Raw genomic sequence first — 19,998 nt, 5'->3', positions numbered from 1 at the left:
ACACCACAGTGTACATGTTTGCAGTAGTTTATTTTAAAGACTTTACAAGTGGAAGCAATGTGTTGTCTGGAGGTAAGGTATAATAGGAACTGGAGTCCAGTGGAGAAAAGATCAGTCAGGTTCTTCCCAGAAGATAAGCCTGTTGTGGAGGGTCCATGCTTGCCCATAGGTCTTTGTTCCCAGTTCAGGAGGTTTCTCCTCAGTGCCAGCTTCATTTACTGGAAAAGTGCACTTGACGTGAGTTTAAACTCCTTCCCCCATAGCTTCCAATTCAGCAGCAAACTGTAAGGAAAAGATTTAGTCACCAGTTACTACTGTAGATAACATTTTGTGAATTTTGGACATGTTCTAGGCCCCATTTTAAAAATTCTCCTAAGTCAGAAACTAGGGAGTTTAGGAAATGTTCAGTATGATCAAACTTCCCTTCTGTAGACAGACATTAGCGTACACAGGAGCACATAGAAGAAATTAGTCCCAAAGGTGTGATTGATATTAGTGATAGGTTAAATGATTAAAAATTTCAGTGGTTTTGAGGAATAGTTTAAAAATATGAATTATAAACAGCTTTTTATTTTTGAAATTATTTATTTGCGAGAGAGAGAGACCGCGAGAGAGGGAACGCAAGCAGGGGGAGAGGAAGGAGCAGGCTTCCCGCTGAGCAGGGAGCCCGATGTGGGGCTCAATCCCAAAAGCCCAGAATCACAACCTGAGCCAAAGGCAGCCACTTAATGACTGACCACCCAGGCACCCCTAAACAGGTTCTTAAAACTTAATGATCTCTTAATTTGAACATTGGAATGCCTAAGTCCTGGGACTGTCAGCAAGGTGGGTTTACTGTAAAACAAGAAGGAAGAAGTCACTTTGGCTCTTGAACTGGTGGTCATTTACAAAGCTTAGAGGTTGTGAAGAAGGGACAGAATAACAAGTGGACCCTGAAGAAAGGCATGTTGATAAAAGTAGACCAAAAACCTAAGTATCAGGAGTATTTAAGAGGGGAAGGACAAAATAGTTCAGGGCTAAGCGTTTACATTATAATTCAATATTTTTTAGAAAGCTGTAAAGTATGGTTTTTGTTAATTTAATGGGCAAAAATAACAGACAAGAGGAAAGACAGAAAATGAACACAGGATTAGTTTTTAATCCATATTCCCACAAGGCAGGCTACCTTTGAGCCCCCTCCAGCTCTAAGTACCTTAATCTATTCCTGGATGTTCTCATACAGGCTGTCGATTTGGTTTCGAAAGTACTTGGAAAGCTCTGCCCGCTTTGCTTTCAGTGTTGGTGTTAAGAGCCCATTTTCAATGGAAAATGGCTCTGGATGAAGAAAGATAGTTTTGACCTAGAAGAGAAGACACACACACACACGTTTATTAGTGATTCAGACTTTTCTGCAGAGCCCCCTGCATGCTATGTAAAGAACTTGAGGAAAGCGGGGTTGATGCAGTGGGAGGGTAAAGAGAACAGTAACACATGCCCATTCCCACAAACATAATTTGGGAAAGAACGGAGAAGGGGAAGTGGATAATAAATGGCAAATAAGGATTGTACAAGTAACTATAAAAGGTCACTGCCATTCGTTCTTAGTGGGCTAATGGTACAAAGCTTCAAATCCATCCCTTGGAAGTCACATTGAAACCCTCTTATAAATCTAAACATTAGAACTTTCTACTATGACTTAAGAGACCAGGATTATATCAGCAGTACATACCTGTTCAAAGGATTTAAGGCCACCATGTCTCCCAATTTTCTGCAAGTCTTCTAAAATGGCTTCCTTTACAACCTAAGAATATAAAACACAGCTTAAAGCTGGCTGGTTTGAAAAAGAGAACAAATGAAGGGCTAAATGTGAACCAACTCAAAATGCCTACAAAAGCTCATCAGGATAAAAGGACATATATAGGTTTATGTATGTACAAGCACATTTCATGCTTAATATTGCTCAAGAAGCTAATGAGAAGGAAAGGCAAATATAAATGTTAACAGGGATTTCCTCTGGATGGCATTTTTTGATTCTCTGTTCTCCAATTTTCCCCCCGTAATGAACATAACTATAAAAAGAATAGAAGGGGGGCGCCTGGGTGGCTCAGTGGGTTAAGCCGCTGCCTTCGGCTCAGGTCATGATCTCAGGGTCCTGGGATCGAGTCCCACATCGGGCTCTCTGCTCAGCAGGGAGCCTGCTTCCCTCTCTCTCTCTGCCTGCCTCTCTGTCTACTTGTGATCTCTGTCTGTCAAATAAATAAATAAAATCTTAAAAAAAAAAATCTATTAAAAAAAAAAAGAATAGAAGGGGGTTTTTGTTTTTAACTTCCCATCCCATCCTATCCTCCAATCTAATAAAACCCATCAATCTGTTTCAGCTACAGCCACCTATCCCAAGCACAGGAAGGGTCTCTTCTTCCAAAAAGAAAGGCATCATTGGTGCCTGAGTTGGAGCGGCCTGTGCTCTGCCACCACCGGCCCCAGGGGTGTGCATCGAGCTTTCCTAAGGAAGACTTACTTGGTTTTGGCACAGTTCTTCAAGGGAACCTTTAACCCCAAGTTTGGCTACAAATGAGGGCAGCACTTCTGGGTCAGGAATCACAACTCCCACTAAGGAGGACTGTAGAAAGGAAACAAGGCCACGTGAGAGGTAGGATAGGGGCGAAGACAAGGATTCTAGCTTGATAATAGGTACTTCCCCAAGATCTCATTTCAACATACTATACTACACACTCTCCTCTCACCGTGTATTTCAAACCCTCATGGAATTCTGATCCCATTTTCCTACTCAGTATCTTTTTTACAAAAATGTCCTATTCAAATTTGATTATGCAAAAAAAAAAAAAAAAAGTGGTATTCAGCATCAAGCCTAAAGCATCTATGGCCTGTCTTTTGCTAATCCCCACCCACTCCCCAAAAGTTAAGTTTAAGCACAGTATGTATAAAATAGTTCCTTGTGCCAGAGGAACTCCCACTGTAGTGGGAACTAAGTGTGACATGGGGCCCTTTGTGACTGAATGGCTACTCTTTAGAGTAACCATGAGAACAATTCTATTGACTTGTTCACAGACTCCCTCACACTTAAATGATTTTTTTTTACATATATATTGCCTCGAGGGTTGGAGTATGACTTCACTTAATTTGGTTTTACAAACACAAATCTTTTCATCCAACACCCACCTATCCAGATTTCCTGTAGCTATTGGAGCCAGCGCAGCCCGTATCTGAAAATGGCTATCGTTAAATCAGCGTATTACCCGTAAGCTATCCCCATGCACAAAAATTTGCAACACTGGTCTACTCCTGATGTAGATATTTTCTATCTTCTCAGGAGCAATGTATTCTCCTTGGGCCAGCTTGAAGATGTTCTTTTTACGGTCAATGATCTTCAGAGTTCCGTTCTATAGGAAAGAGAGAAGAGCGTCAGTGTTTGAGCCCTCTGGGGGATGTCAGTGGATAGAGCGGCAAAGTGACAGGTATTTTCCTTCTGTAAACTTGATCTCTCTAGAGACTTTTGAGCAAACTTTTCATTTTTCTTTGTTGGCTTTGGGGAAAGGGGAGGGAGAGGCTTCCAGCAAGAACCTGTCTATACTGTTTTGTCCTCGGTGGAGAGCCTCAGAAAGCATCTCCAGGACCTGCTGAAGCTGTGCAAGTGGTTTCCTCATCCAGTGAAGAAACTTCGCAGCTCTGAATTTCCAATAACTTAATTTCCAATTATTCCATTTCCAGAACTCTCAGGAATAGGGAAGGAGTTATATTTACTAAGATTTCTGGATTAGTTGGATCTCCTGGTCTTTGACTCCCTTTCGTGTATCGCTCCTGTTAGACCCTGAGCAGGCTGAAAGAGCTTCACTGTCCTAAAGCTAATGAAGCATGTCAATGATTGTGCTCGGTAGGACTGAAGGAGGGCCAGGGAAGGCTCTGACCAGCCACCCGAGGTCATTTGCAGCTTCATTTTTCTGAGCCAATTGGTCTGAGGAGCTTAGGTTCTTAGGGATTTGAACTGTAGAATTGGGACAAGTAGCAAATACAATCCACGTGAACACACCCTAAGTAGGACAACAGACTGAACCAACCATGGAACCATAAAGAAGGCTGACTCCAGGAATTAGCTTTCAGTTCAGCCTAATGGACATTATCTGGAAATGACTGATAAGGCACGGCACTCTGTCACTCTAGTGTGGGGACGTACTCGGAATTACATTCTTGGTCCATGGAATAGCTGGGACTAGAACACAGATCTCCCACCGGTTCTTCAGTGGTGGTGTTCTCCTCTTTATAGTCTGAGGATGCCACAAGCCAGGCAGGATACAGACCTAATCCTTCCAGCTGCCTCAGCTGATGAATCTACTCGTATCTCTGCATATTATAAACAGATAAGTTTTCTTCAGTCCAACAACAGAGGCTTCCAGAAATTCTGAAGAAGCACCCACCGGGAGCCAACGGCCGATGTCTCCTGTGTGAAGCCAGCCGTCCTCATCCAGGGCTTCCTTGGTTTTCTCAGGATCCTTCAGGTATCCTTTGAACACATTGCTGCCCTTGATGCAGATCTGCACAGAAGACAGCACAGGGTGGTACCAGTGGCAAAGGTTGGGACTCCCAGCAGAGGCACTGACCAAACACCTGCTCCCACCTTAAACCATTGGATGATTCCCACTACAGTGGGAATACCACCAGATTTCAGTCCCTGTTGTAGGTGCTGGCAAAGTGAGGTGCACAAATTTTCAGTTCCTTGTTAAAGATCTCGAGTCAAACCCATGTCTGCTCACAGTTGTGTGCTCTTTCTGACATAAACGTCTCTACTCTGATTGTCTGGGCGTGACTACAGAGCACAACCTACCCACCTCTCCTTCATTGTTCACTGAAAAGTAGTTCATGTCAGGTACATCTTGCAGCTTCACGTGATTGCAAGGCAGGGGGACTCCAACATGCCCTAGAACACACCACATTAATTCAGCTGGGAAGCCATGAACCGGTGATAGTTCTGGGCACATTTCTGAGATATTTTTGGATTGACTTTAAAAGAGAAAGACTGAAAAGTTACCTGGTGCCTATGCTGGATAGCCAGGATAGAAACCTCTGGACTGAAACTTGAGTTTGCCATGTGCCACATTTGGCCAGAGCACTGAGGTTATCTAACCTAAGCCCTAGTTCAGGTAGAACCTTTCTCCCAACCACCGCATCTCCCGCCCAGTAGGCAGAGAACCTACCTGAAGTCCAGTCACCTGGTGACGTAAACGTACAGCCAGCCGTGCATTCTGTTTGACCATAGGCTTCGAACACCTGGGGAAACCAAAGAAGGGTCTGAGACTTAAACTTAAGACAAAGCATGAAATGGCAACACCTTACAGCAAGACAGGAGGAAGGTCTCTCAAGTCTGGAAGATGCTTGGTGTCCTAATACCTTCAGGTATTAATACCTAATACCACGCCTGAGTTCCGAAATCGTTAGCGGGGATGCACCCAAAAACCAAAATTCTCCAGAAATAGACCAAAGTATTAACACTTCTACTGTATTTCAGGAAAGGTAGCATTTCAAGTTGACAGGAAAATGTGAGTTCTGAAGTGGAGTGACACCTGGGGACAATGGCTCTTGAGCCTGAGCAGTGGAGCCCTTCTAAAGGAATTGAAAACACACAGCAGTGTTTCAGTTGTTTGGGGTTTCGTTTCTTGGTGTGTTACGTTGTTGCTTTTTGAAAGAAATAGCTCCAGCTATGATACAGAACAGTGAGTGACTGGCGAGCTCTTTCTCTACAGGACCAGAGAGTAAATATTTTCAGTGTTGTGAGCCTCTGGGCTCTGTCTGGACTACTTTGCCAATGGAGAACAAAAGCAGCTGTAGACATCATGTAAATGAATGGGCATGGCTCCATTCCACCAAAATTTCACTTCTGAAAAGAGGCAGCGGGGTCAGATTTGGCCTGTGCTGCAGTTTGCCAAACCCTGGTATAGAGGATAACCTTGACCAGAGAGAGGCTGGTGGGGCAAACCAGGGCCCCAGCTACTGCAGTGCGGGCTGGGCCGTGCTAGGCAGACTCTGTAGAGATGGAGAAGGGGCATTTCTGATGGCAACAGGACCTACCGGTCCATGGCTTTTAGGGGCCGAGGGAAATGAAAGTATTAAAAATGGCCAAGAGGATGGTAATTTGAAAGCATAGAAGAGCTCTGGCCTTTGCATCAATTCAGAATCTTTTCTGTTGGTGGTCCTACCCAAGGGGACATGGTGAGGACAAGGACCTGTTTTTCTCATGCTGTGCATGTTGGTCAAATGGATGAACTAGTTAGCTATCTAGGGGGAAAAAGAGAATGTCCACACCCAAGCACTTGTACGCAATTCGAGATGGAATAGAGACTTCATTAGAAAAAAGTAGAACCATTTGAGTATCCGAAAATATGAAGGACAGCAGTCTTGTGGAATACTGGAGTCAGAGAGTCCTGTCTAAGCAATTCAAAAACCACAAGTAAAAAAGTTTAATCAGTTTGATGACATAAACATTTGAAACTGGGATATAGCAATTTTTCTGTAAGAAAGTAATAGAGTAACTCATGGAAGAAATACAAGTGCCAATAAGTGATATAAAAGATGTTCAGTGTCAATAAAAGAAACAAAACTGCACTGAGATTTTTCATGCATCTGGTTGGTTCAGATTTAAATAACTGAGAAAGCCTGACACTGGCAAGAATGTAGGGAAATAAGGTCTCATGCATTATTTGCAGGAATGTATAAAAAAAAAAGACAAGACCTTTCTGGAGGGAAGTGTGATAATCTACATTAACATACAAAGCAAACCCATATATTATGACTATTTTGGTAGACAGTATCCTTATCAGCTCACTGATTATAATAGTGAAAAAAATAGTGGCTTAAGTGTCCATCAGTAGGAGATGAGTCACTCAGGTATATCCAATAAACTACCTCAAAACAACTAAAATGATGTAGATCTTTATTTGACCAGGCCAATGTGGATGGGACATAGTTTAATAAGTATTTTAGAACTGATGCCAGTTTATATAAAAGTTTCTATACACAGATGCATAAAGAGAAGGATTATTTTTACTGATTTTGAGATTTTTTTGGGGTAACTTTCTCCATGGTGTTTTTCAGTCATGTTTTCATTTTTTTAAAGAGTGAGCTCTATTTGTGCAAAAATGAAATAAGCTATCTTCAAAGAAGGTGCTTGTCTTACCGGACATCCCAGTGCCGCCCGGAGGAACGTCAAGACTGGAGAGGAGATGGGGGCAGCTCCAGTGACCACGAAATTAACCCTCCCGCCCAGGTTGGCCTGTTGAGTAGAAAAAAAAAAAAAAAAAAAAAAAAAGCCTCTGAAACCTATTCCTTGGCTTCAATTTCCTCCATTGCTAAATGGGTAGAGCAGCCTACCCAGTATAAGAATTAAACTAGGTAATTTGCAAAGCACTTAGAACAGGGCGGGCCTTGAGGAAGAGCACTTAACATGTTCGCTGCCCTTGTCCCTATCACCCATAGCTGAGACTCAACCTGCAGTTTTTAAATATTTCCTCAGATAATTTATATTCTCAGGCCCTTTGCATTACATATAATGTCAACAGATCACCTAAGAGAATAAGAGTATACGTTAGAACTTAAGTAAAACAATTTTTTTTTCTTTTTGACCAATTTCCTTTAATGACAAAGTTGTCCAAGTATGATAAGCTAGCAGAAAGCCCAGATATTTGCCTGGCTCTGTCCAAGACCCCGCCAACCTACCTGGATCTTTGCAAAGATGAACTTGTCCCATAAACTGTCACGCCTGATGATCCCCTTTTTCACTTCACTGAATTTAGAGGAAATAGCCAAGTTCAACAAGAACTTCTTCAAGGGTGTCTTGGCTTCATTTTGTACCTGCAAGATGATAGCTCCTCTTAGTTCAAAACCTATTGGAGATGCTCACCAAAGCCATTCATCAGTGAGCAAGAGATAGTGCCTTCTTGCTTCATAAGGAAGTGACTTTCATTCATGAACTGGGTTGCTAAATAATGATAATTCCAGATAATTATGGCCACACCAAGACATAAGTACACTGAGTATATATGTACAGAGTTCAAGCTCCTGCAGATTTCTTGTCCTTGGCAAACAATCTTGACAACTTTGATCATGTTCTCAAAATGTTCTCAATATCTGCTTACAAAAATCATTTGGATAGATAAGAAACAGCTCAATGAGCAATACCTTTTGGGCTTTCAATAGATCAAAGAAAGACCTAGGAATCTGATTATTTTTTTTAAACAAGCACGACATCCCCCCATCCCCATACCTCTGAAGCTTATATACATTAAATTTGAAGAAACACCACTTTTCTCTATGATTAAAGTTCCTCTAGCCACACCATACGAAACCCAATGGACTTTCCTATTTATTTCTTCACTTTGGGCTTAGTTCTGACACTATTTTACAAGCTCACATTATTTCTCTAGACTCCCTTGCCTCACTGACTCTAATCCTTCAAACATACACCTGCCAAAGGAGAGCTTCAAGTACAACTTGAAATCCCCCTTATTTCCAAAATTAAATCCTGAACCCTATATTCTGGCCTTCAGGACTCCATCCTACTGGAAGTCAGATTCAAGGAAACCAAGGTTCTTTTCCTGCACAAAATTGGAAGAGAACTCTCCAGCCATCTTCCTTATCGATACTTCCATTTCTGAGCCTATAGCCAATAGAGCTGTTCAACTGCCAAAAGTGCTCTAGGCATCTACTCATGCCTATGCCATCGTTTTACTAATGTCTCATCAGCTCTAAGATCTACAGTCAAATGTTGCCAGAATCCTGTCATACCTGATACCTCTTTCAACCTTAAGAGATTTATCTTCATTAGTCACAAGATAATCTCCTCCTAATAAGTCACTGACAAAAGCTGGAATTTGGAGACTCAAACTAATAAAGTCCTCCATTTTTAAAATAAGTGACACAAGTAAACTCTGTGTTAAGTATCACCATATCATTAAAAAACCATTGGAAGTAAAAACGTGGGGGGGGGGGGGCGGTGGCACGGGTGGCGCAGTCAGTTAAGTGTTTGATTTCAGCTCAGGTCATGATCCTGGGGTCCTGGGATTGAGTCTCGCATCAGGCTCCCTGCTCAGTGGGGAGTCTGCTTCTCCCTCTTCCTCTCCTCCTCTCTCTGCTTGTGCTCTCTTTCTCAAAGAAATAAATGAAATCTTAAAAAAGAAATTAAGTGATCTTTATTTATAAAGAAAAAAAAAAAAGTAAAATTGTCTGAGGCACCAGAGTGGTAGGGTCAGTTAAGTGTCTGACTCTTGGTTTTGGCTCAGGTCGTGCCCTCAGGGTCATGAGATCAAGCCTTGCATTGGGCTCCACACTTGGCCTGGAGTCTGCTTAAGATTCTCTCCTCCTCTGCTCCTGCTAATGTGCTCTCTCTCTCACAAATAAATAAATAAATCTTTTTTTTTTCCAAAGTAAAAATATCTAACAACATGAACATAAACCATAATAACCAGCAAATAATTCCATAGCATGCTGAGAGCTGCTATGACATGCTGACAGCACTTTCAATGTCCTAGGGTCATCTGTGTTCTAGAATGCTGCCTGCCCCATCCCTGGAGCCCCAAGATAGTATCTAAGAATCAGTGTGAAGGGGAGAGCTAGAGTCTCAGCGGTGGAGTCCAAAGCCTGTGAAGAGTGCCATGTGGCCGTTATTTGCTGGGGGCTCCCACGCCTGTGCAATTATGAACTGATCTAGCATCTGGTTCAGAGCCTGGAGTCTATTACTATCTTGCCTGGGCTCATAGCCCAGTTCCAAGGACTCCTTGGGAAGATTAAACAATCCACGACTTGGGTGAGAGACATTAAAGATAACCTGGGGGAGCGCCTGGGTGGCTCAGTGGATTAAAGCCTCTGCCTTCGGCTCAGGTCATGATCCCAGGGTCCTGGGATTGAGCCCCTCATGGGGCTCTCTGCTTGGCAGGGAGCCCGCTTCCCTTCCTCTCTCTCTGCCTGCCTCTCTGCCTATTTGTAGTCTCTGTCTGTCAAATAGGTAAATAAAATCTTAAAAAAAAAAAAAAAAGATAACCTGGGGACATGTTATAAAGCAGGGAAGCTGTTAGAAACTACAGGGGTTAGGTCAAAAGGACACGTGAACAGCTTGATGGGGCTCCCAGCTTCCACGGTGGGCCAATTTGGACATCACGAAGAATGAAGTGCATTAAGTGTAAAACTATGCAAATCACAAGTTCGTAATATTACAAAGCAAAAAATCTGGGTCATTTCTGAAGACCACTGAGGCACCAGTTCATTATCCTGAAGATTGATAAATAAAGGGAAAGAATATTTGTCATGTCGTTATGAAAGAACCTCAGCTAAGGAACTCGAGGGAAGTAAATGAATTAATCGAATTAGAAAAATCACATTGTAAACTCTGAAGAAAAACAGAGCAGGGATCAATGACAAGGAACGACTTCGTGACAGTAGGATTGTGGCCCAACCCTTCATTGGATAGACTCAGTCAAGCTTCTTGTTTGTTTGTTTGTTTGTTTGTTTAACCTCTGAGGCTCAGTCTCCTCAGCTGTAATTTGGAAATGGTAAGTCCAGATGTGATTTCCTGTGATTTTGTGAGGTTTGGATAATGGAATGCATATGAAATGTTGACTGTGGGACCCGTGCCTCAGCAGGAAGCTCCGTAGCAACAGGTGTTGATCAGAGTGACAACTCCTCAGTAAGTCAGCTTAAATTTGAGGGGCTCACCAAGTCTCTGAATTGAGCTCTTTCTCCAGATCTTGTCCACGTTATCCTATCCAGATGAAGGGGTTTCATTTACTACGGTGTTTCACAGTCGCGTTTGTGAATGTGGCCATAGGCGGGTGCTTGTAGGGACGATAGGGTGGACGTGGAAAAAATGTCTTAGCAACACGGAGTCCCTGAGAGCTTAGTCAGGCCTCAGCCACAGACAGGTTCTTCACCTCAGGGCCAGCCCAGCAGAAGCGAGGTTAGTACCTTATCATAGATTCTGTTGAGTAGTCGAGGCACGACGGGAAATACTGTGGGCTTCAGAGCTTTCATGTCATCAGGCAGCAACCGGATATCTCCTTGGAAGAAACCAACTCTGGCACCACAGGAGTACACAACAGCCTAAAAGCAAAACCAGAGATCAGGGCTCAGAGCCAAAGGCCCCCTTTGGGTAAGGACTGTTTTAGACAGAATCGAGGAACCAAGGTGACATCCATGCACACTGTCCACTGTATAGCCCCCAACCCACTCGTTTCAGATACCCAGAATTCTGAGAGCCTGCCCCCAGGACAGGTTGGAAACTCTTTGCTGCTGAGGTGGCAGGATGGGTGAGACAGACCGTGAGACTGAGGGCCCACCCTGTTCCACCCAGAGCTCTGAGTGACAGTCTGAGACACTGTCCTTTGTCAGAGACCGTTCATTCACTCCATAGCACTAAGGAAAACACTGCCACTTAGACCAGAACATGCCTATAGCTGCAAGACGTCTCAGTTTCAGAGACATTAAAATGTGAAAAAGTATCCTTATTAAAACTGATATCGTATTAATCAGATGTCAATACCTCAACCCAAGGAGCTGAACTGTTCATTTTGGCACTTCACCCATCAACAGATAAGCTGGCTGAAGAGGGATTTAAGCAGGAAGCAGAGAGGGGATTTTCTGTCCATCTTACCAAATGGGTTTTGGGAAGCCAGCACTGCTTTCAGTTCTCAAATCCGCCCCAGAATTGCCTGAAAAGCCAGCAGTCCACTCACAGAAAGGCAGCTCTCTGGCACACACACACACTGAACATCTTGCCGGATCAAATGCTCTTTCTCTGCCCTTCCAGGAGCTAACTTTCGTCTTGCTAACCTGAGATTTTTTTTTTTTAAGATTTATTTATTTATTTATTTGACAGGGAGAGACAGTGAGGGGGGAACACTAGTAGGGGGAGTGCGAGAGGGAGAAGCAGACTCCCCGCCGAGCAGGGAGCCTGATGCAGGGCTCCATCCCAGGACTCTGGGATCATGACCTAAGCCAAAGGCACGCTTAACGACAGAGCCACCCAGGTGCCCTGGTCTAACCCAAGATTTAAAAAAAAAAAAAATTCTAACCAACACAAAATGTAAAAGAGGAACTAATGTTTCCTCTCCCAGCTCAGAGTCAAGAGCAGATAGTCAGCTCCTGGCTTGGACTTCAGGACTCACAGGCACACTGTGTGAAGGCAGAAGCGAGCATCAGCCCCCCTGGACAGACCCAGACCCTGCTAGAAAGGCTTCGCAGCAAGTGAGGAGTAAGGCCGGGCTCAGAACTCAGCTGCACCTGCTCCCTCCCTGTGCGTTCCCATCAGAGAAAGGACTGGAAACGCTGTGTAGCTGCCTTTGGAAAAAACATGGAACTAGCAAGTCAGGACTGTCTTTTCACATATCTGCTGGGAACACAGGACACTCACCTGTACAACCCTCTCAAACATATGAGCCAAGGGGAGGTAGGATATGGTCACATCATCTGAGGTGGGCTTGAAAACATGCTAGCGATCAGAACAAGGAGGAGACAACATTGGGTTAATGCCAGCTTTCGCTTCCAAAGGAGATTTAAAACAAACTATTGTTAGCAATAGTTAATAGTTTATAGTATTGTATTGTATATCTGAAAATTGTTAACTAGATCTTAATAGTTCTCAAGAAAAAAAAACTAACTGCATGTGGTGATGGATGTTAGATTTATTGTGGGGACCATTTTGTAACATATATATGTATATAAATACACACACACACATGAATCATTATGTTGTACATCTGGAATTAACACAATGTTATATCAATTATATCTCAATAAAATTTTTTCTTTGATTTTAAAGAACACTCCTTCCTAGGACTGTCACACACAGTTGTACAGGTAGTACACTGTATAAGTCTGAGAGGTTGTCCCTTAACTTCACTGAGTGTAGAGATGTGCAGCAATTCTAAAAGACCAAGGCTTGAAAATGCACAGACCTCTGGACCAAGATGCACCATTATTTGTCTACATCCAGGCCTTTAACATGATTTTTGTTTGTTTCTGGTTTGTTTTGTGTTTGTCTCTGCCTCCTCTGCCATCAAGATTAAAATCTTAAGACAGATTTACATTTTAATGAGGACCTCTTTTTCAATGGACCACTGACCTCCATACACTTGAGGAAAGAAGAAACATTTGAAACAATATTTTGATGGGTCAGCATGGCTCCTTTAGGGTCACCTATAGGAAACAGGGCATGGAGAGAAAGAGCCTTTAAATAACTAAAAGGTAGCCTTTGGCTATGAAAGAAGTTGCATTCCATTGGTTCTGTTCCAGAGACCCAAGAGCTTCTCCTGTCACTGTGTCCTCTTATGAATGGTATGGGACAGCATTTATGAACAATTAATGCACCCAGAGACACCACCACTGACAATACTGTTAGCCTTCTACTACCACAGAGGGTACAGTCACATTTTCAGATTGTAACAGTCAAAAGCAAAAATCCAAGTAACCCCACCTTGTGCTGTTTTTATATTTAGGACTTCAGACCTAACTTTATTACTTATCACATTACAAACTGGCTCAGTGGACAGGAGAATATGACTATAGGCCATCATGGGCCATATCAAAAGCTATTAGGAGTTCTAATAGGATAAGTCACTGTAGGGGTGGGGAAGACACACACTGATCTGCGTAGAACTCTCTCTGGGTCACCTTGATTGAGCGAAACTATTCTGACGATGTCAAGTTGAGAGAGTGGTGGTTGGGGAAGAAAGTTGACTTTGTGATGCCATCTGAAAGGCTCCTGAAATCCAGAGCATGGAAACCCTTCCCAGTGTGTTCTATGAAATTTATTTGCTTATACCTGTTTTTCCATTGGGGCATCCATATTCAAAAGCTTCGGGGTGTAAGACCCTAAGGATAGGGCTCATTATAGGGAATATTTACCAGCCCACCCATGCTCAGTGACTCAAGCCATGTTTTTGGCCAACCAGGGGCCTCTGGGACAGCTTCATGCACACTGACCTGTGGTCCCACTAGTGAAGCAGATGATACTCAGGTCTTCTGGTTTAGGAGGCTAGAGGGGGAAGCACAAGAGATTAACCTACTAAGAACTTTGGGAATTTAACAGGGCAAGACTCAAATTTGAACAGAAGAAAACTTACCACAGGTTTCCTGAAGTTCTCTTTGCCTAGATTCTACATGAACAGAAAGCCAAGAAAGGAAGTCTAGTTAGTTAAGATGGGATGACTAATGACAAATACAGCCGTCTCTTTCTCTTTTCCATGCAAACACACCCCTTTTCTGTGAGAATAAAACCAAAATTGTAACCCAAATCAGGCCCAGAAGCCAACATGCAGGTACAGTGAAAGGCCCAGGGATAGAGCATAGAGTTTCTCTAGAACTCCAACCTCCGGAGGACAGATTCCAGATGTCCAAATTTCCCATCTACTCTTGAGGTTCAGTCATCTAGGACCATTACTAAACCTTTTTGAGTAACAGGAATCCTTGATATTTCAGTGCTTACTACATGGCAGGCACTGTTCCGAACACTTTCTATAGATTAACTCAGGCAACTCTTTACAACTGCTCTGCGAGGTGGGAACTCTGTCAGCCTCATCTTACAGAGGGGAGAAGGGAGATGCGGAGAACCTTGCCTCAGATCACCTAACTCTTGGATGTGGTGCTGGAACGTGAATCCTGCCACCGGACTCCAGGACCCCTATATTTAGCTACCACTGAACTCCGTATTGATAAGTCCTCTACTTTAGAAGTCTGTGCCTACTGGCCACAGACCATTCTCCTCTGACACAGTCCCTGAATTGTTCAAGGGAAATTCTCCTCAGAGCCTCACAGCAGGAGTCTCATGGACTCCTCCCCTTCCACTGCTGGCTGACAGCAGCCTGTGCTCTCCTGTCAATATCCTCCTCATCATGCCTAGTGGCAGAGCAGCCTTGGAGCTAGTAGTTCAATTTAAGGCACATACCTCAGCATCAAACAGGGATAAGAGCTCAATTCCACTTTTCTCTGCTCTTTGCTTCATGTCATCCTCAAAGGGATCCATAAGAATGATCACTTTCAGGCCCGGGGTGAGGCCCTTCTCCACATTCTCTATCAGCATTGATGCCTTTTGGGGCGTATCACAGATAACTGTAGTGATATCAGCTGAAAGCAGAAACAGAGCTGGAGGTCACCTTCCTGCTCTGCCCTGTACCTGATTGCTTTGCAACGGGGAAGACGTTTTTGAAAATTTCAAAACTAGTAGGTACCCAGATGAGATTACATCTGCAAATCAGATTTATAATGCATAAAACCTGAAGCATTCTATCAATAATAAATGAGTGTAACGGAAACGGAAGTGCATAATTTTCATGCAAGCTGCCCAGACAGTTTACAGTTCCTAGAGTCACAAAACTCCTGCTTAAGAATACAGACAACAAAGATGGATCCCTCAGGTGTGGTTCTGTCAGTGTGTTTTATTTTGGGGAGGGGAGTAGGGAATAGAAGGGAAAAGAAGGGACAAATGGCATTTTAGCAGACAAACAGTTTATGATTCTACATGTTAGCATTTTCTTGGATACTTGTCTGTAAAGGTAAAAAAAACTTGCAATTGTGTCTATAGTCCAAACGGGTCTAGTCACTTAACCTCCTAGTTCTGGGACAGAAAGTTAGATTTTGGATATGTGAATGGGTTGTTACTGAGCCACTGAACTTGTACTTATTTCTCTAATAATGATAATTTTTTCTACAAATGGATGTACCATTGGTACATGCTGACTAACTGTACTGACTTGGATTTACAACGATAGGAAATGAAATCAGTGGTTTCATAGTGATTTAGTCAATTAAATGACTTAGTGACTCACTCTATGACCTTTTATCCAGTGGGGCCAATGTAAGTAGTCTTATCTCTAAACTCTATTGTCACACTCTGCCGCCTTGAACATTTCATTGAACCTTCTGTGTAGAAGCCAACACCTGCTTGGGCTCTTTGTAATTTCCTTATAAATTATATCCTCAGTATTACAGAACAGGAAAGACTTCCCCAAATTCTGGCCATAGCATTTGAAGTTGGCTAACAAAAGCAGATATTGAGGAATTACTCAGCATTAAGATAGAATCAAGTTATAATTTAATAGCAAACTCTTACCTCTGTTGACAATGTATATGATGGCTTCTGCTCCCAAGGTATCATACAGGGGGACAGCTACCATGGAGTACGTGTAACAAGCCAACTCAGAGATGATCCACTATGTGGAAAAAAGCTCAAGTAAGAACTAGAGAACACTTTGAAAAGGAAGAGTATTACTTCAGTCATTCAGCCAATCAGTGCTTATTTGATGCCTTTGTGTTAAAATAAATCACTTGGGGCCCTAGAGACTTCCATTGCTAATGCTATAAAGTAAAGTTAAAGAAGAGATAAGCTAGCACAGACAACTACAATACAAGAGGACCAAAATACAGAGGTAGAGTATGGTAAGTTCCATCGATAAAGGGCACAGAAACCACTGGTTTTAAGGGATTTTGTTTTTAGGTGGGAGGTAGGAGGGGGTAGCTGAGGGAGAGGGAATTCCAAGCAGACTCCTCACTGAGCGTGGAGTCGGACGTGGGGCTTGATGTCAAGACCCTGAGATCATGGACGGAGCTGAAACCAAGAGTTGGATGCTCAGTTGACCAAGCCTCCCAGGTGCCCCAGTTTTAAGGAGGGAGAAATCACTTTAGGGTAGGGGTAAAGGCCATCTAGAACTGCTTTGGGGAAAGTGATGGAAATTGGGCAGGGTTTTGAAGGACTGGTAAGATTTAGTATGGCAGCTAGAAGCAGGGCAGGCATTCAGGGAAGAAGGAAGTGGATGTGCAAAGATAGGATAGCACAATATCTCTGTGTGTACATCAAGCAGCATGAAGAACAATACGAAATGAATTAGAAAGGTGGGTCAGAATCTGCTAATGGTGCCTTGAACGCCAGTCTAGGTGCTATGTACTGAATTGTGTCCCCTCCACCTTAAATTCATGTTGAAACCCTAACCCCCAATGGGACTGCGTTTGGAGATAGGGGCTTTAAAGAGGTAACTAAGGCTAAATAAGGTCATAAGGGTGAGGTCCTGAGCCCATATGACCGGTGTCCTTGTAAGAAGAGGAAGACAGAGATGACAGAGGAAAGACCGTGTGAGGACTCACTTTGAAGGCGGCCACCTGCAAGCCAAGAACAGAGCCCTCAGTAGAAACCAAACCTGCTGACACCCTGATCTTGGACTTCCAGGCTCCAGAACCATGAGAAAGGAAATTTCTATTGTCTAAGCTCCCCCTGTCTACAGTATTTTGTTATGGCAGCCCAAGCTGTCGAATACACTTGGTTGGGCATTAAGTTCCTAAATGAAGAGTCAAGGACATCTCTTCTTACTGAGGCTGATTGAGAGTGTCACAAAGGTGGATTATGTAGAATCACCTCAAAGTGCAGCCAGTGCCCTCCCAGGGTTTTGGTTAAGCAGCCGGCTCTAGGGAGCATAGGACATCCATCCAACCTTTCTGCAGCAGAAAAAGGCTTTCTCTGAAGATATTGGTCTAAGACTTAACTAAAGCTTAATTCCAATCATCTTAACATCTACCATCTGCTTTCAATCACTGCGGAAAGATGTGTACAGTCTCTCTCGGTAGCACTGGGTACCTTGTTTGACAAGTTCAAGTATAACATGCAAGTTCCCATTCTAATAAAATACCTCCCCCTTTCTACAGTGTCCCCAAGCTCTTACTTGCCAGCCCCACATAGCTTCCTTATATTCTTCATACAACAAAGAGATGGACTTAAAGTGAATCATCATGGGCTAGGAAATAAGAGAAATCCAGGTACTAACTTAGAACCCTAGACATTCAACCAGGAATTAAGGGAGCACTGAACTGTAACTCTTTACTGGGGGGACAATATTTATAGAATAAGAGAGCTTTAAAAATTTTTGGTAAATCGTGAGCAAGTGTCAGAGTGCTGGTTTTGGGCCAGGTTTTAAGTCTTTAGTTTCTGAAGTTAACTTGAGCATGGTTACCTCTGGCCTATTCTGAGCAAAGATGCCAATAAATTGGTCTTGTGATGGCTTATGTCCGTTATGCAAGAGACAGGAACCCAGGTACTCAGCACGATCAGACACCTACAAGAGAGATGGAGAGTGGGGAGAGGGGACAAGACCCCAAAGAGAGCAAATTAGCTAGAATGCCACACTAACAAAAGAGTCTACCCCCAAAACAATGGGCAAGACTTACCTGCTTGTAGGATAGCCATCTGTAGGGCTGATTTGGTTTTCTATATCCCAAGCAAGGCCCATTGTCTAAAAACATGACATTTAAAGAAAATCAGCACCACCTGCAAATCCTTTGGATCATAGAAGGTAAAAGAGGATTAGGGAGAGATAAGAGACAAAGGAGGAGAAATCCAGCATGGTTTGGTGTTGGAATATGTGGTAACAGGCATTTGTGGTAACAGGCATTTGGAGAAAATGTTCACATGATGTGAACAAGTAAAATCCTGTAAGTAAACACAAACAGCCCGCCTCTATCAGACAATCTTGGATTGAGCTTCCTTATCATAAAAGAAATGTATGCTCATAAAAATATAGAAAAAAAAACCCAAAATATGAGCTGTCAATGATTTCACCACCCAAACACTATTAACACTGATATTGATTTTCAAAGTTCCTTTGTATAGGTTTACAGGATTATTTTCAATCCACAGATATGTTTTGGATCCTACTTTCATCCCCCATTTGATATGAAAATTCCTGTTATTATTTCTTCTTTGCAGAGATTTCCGTGGACTTTTTTGGCCAACTGAGGAAGGGCTCTGTGGCAGTGACTTTTTCTCATGGGGGGGGGGTGTTTGGGTCATTTCCAAGTCTGATACCTGAAATAATGCTCTGATAAATATTTCCAAATTGCTAATATCAAATTCAGAACATTTCATAGAATAGAGTCTCTGAAATGAAACAACGTGGTTGGTGTGTGTGTGTTGGGGGGATCTCGGGGGTTGTGGTGGACAGACAGCTCACGTTTTTGATCTCCTGAACCACATTGCTTAGCAGAACAGTTGTAGAAAAGGATTTTTCTCCCACCAGTGACACACCAAGCTGTAGACCCCCAATAGTATCTTTCCCATATCCTTCTTGTTTGCTAGGTTTTAAAAAGTTAGTACTTTAACAGCTCTTAAAGTGGGACCTTTTGCTTTGTTTCATTTACTCTCTCAAATCATCTGTTAATGTACTTTTCCCATTTATACGAGAACGTCTCCTGAGATACCAAGGCTCATAAGGAACTACAGGAACCCATACACACCTGCACACACACAGGTACACACTTGTCCGTACACACGTACATCTGCCTTCAATATCTTTACAATTGTGTCGTACACTTGACAGTAGAAGAATGAAATGTCTGAAGAGCTCAAGTTTGGGAACTATGCTTACTAGAATAAACAGTTCTGTCAGCCATGCGAGCCATGGCATAGTGCTGTTGGGTGAGAGAGCCACGCTAACTAACCGAGAAGTCCCGACATCTAAGCCAGAGGGAGAGAGAGTTACTAAGAGAAAAGTAGAAGGAAGGAAATTTTACCTAGAGGTTCTAGTCAGATTGCTGAGAGGGACTCAGGTCTTGCCAAAAGGAAGCGTTCAGAGACAGGGTGACTAAGAATTCAGAGACAAAGCAGACAAAGCAGTGACCCTGCAATCTAAGTGACAGAAGGAAAGGGAAAGAAACCTGGAAAGACAGAACCCTTTTGATGAAAGAAATATTTAAGGAATGAACAAGGGGCCTGTCCACAGGAAACATGAGGACTTTTTCTCTCCGCTAGAAGAGCTGCATGACAGCTCAAGACGTGGGGACTCACACGGTCGCTTTCCAAGAGGCAAGGCAAGTCCCGGTCCTGAGGTGTTCACAGCCACCACTCCATCCCAGAGAATGTGCCTCAGACAGTCTACCGTCTTAATATTCCATATCCACCACTGATGGAATGTTCTCTGTGCACGTTACCCAACTATTGTTATCCCTAAGGTACGAAGCATCGTGGAGGACTGGGGCAGTGTC

The 19,998-nt window shown here is 43.1% G+C and overlaps 1 protein-coding gene across 5 annotated transcripts in view; it reads right to left on the bottom strand.

Annotated features, from left to right (window-relative positions):
• Positions 1–11: 11 nt before the first annotated feature.
• Positions 12–19,998, bottom strand: part of ACSL5 (acyl-CoA synthetase long chain family member 5) — a 44,323-nt gene continuing 24,336 nt past the window's right edge. For all 5 annotated transcript variants that reach the window (XM_047702417.1, XM_047702421.1, XM_047702418.1 and 2 more), the window contains 19 exons: positions 18,187–18,251; positions 17,973–18,074; positions 16,085–16,184; positions 14,921–15,099; positions 14,100–14,132; positions 13,960–14,011; positions 13,100–13,173; positions 12,389–12,466; positions 10,945–11,079; positions 7,705–7,839; positions 7,166–7,261; positions 5,190–5,262; positions 4,824–4,912; positions 4,413–4,529; positions 3,237–3,380; positions 2,498–2,599; positions 1,709–1,780; positions 1,193–1,339; positions 12–282 (listed from right to left, as the gene is read on the bottom strand). In XM_047702417.1, the coding sequence (XP_047558373.1) occupies positions 1,199–1,339; positions 1,709–1,780; positions 2,498–2,599; positions 3,237–3,380; positions 4,413–4,529; positions 4,824–4,912; positions 5,190–5,262; positions 7,166–7,261; positions 7,705–7,839; positions 10,945–11,079; positions 12,389–12,466; positions 13,100–13,173; positions 13,960–14,011; positions 14,100–14,132; positions 14,921–15,099; positions 16,085–16,184; positions 17,973–18,074; positions 18,187–18,251 (1,787 nt within the window). In that variant the 3' untranslated portion in view covers positions 12–282; positions 1,193–1,198. The remainder of the gene's footprint in view (positions 283–1,192; positions 1,340–1,708; positions 1,781–2,497; positions 2,600–3,236; positions 3,381–4,412; positions 4,530–4,823; positions 4,913–5,189; positions 5,263–7,165; positions 7,262–7,704; positions 7,840–10,944; positions 11,080–12,388; positions 12,467–13,099; positions 13,174–13,959; positions 14,012–14,099; positions 14,133–14,920; positions 15,100–16,084; positions 16,185–17,972; positions 18,075–18,186; positions 18,252–19,998) is intronic.

Source organism: Lutra lutra, chromosome 14 (genome assembly GCF_902655055.1).
Source record: "Lutra lutra chromosome 14, mLutLut1.2, whole genome shotgun sequence".
In the NCBI taxonomy this organism is placed as follows: domain Eukaryota; kingdom Metazoa; phylum Chordata; class Mammalia; order Carnivora; family Mustelidae; genus Lutra; species Lutra lutra.
The sequence above is the reverse complement of the archived record's forward strand: the minus strand, read 5'-3'. Positions and strand labels throughout refer to the sequence as shown.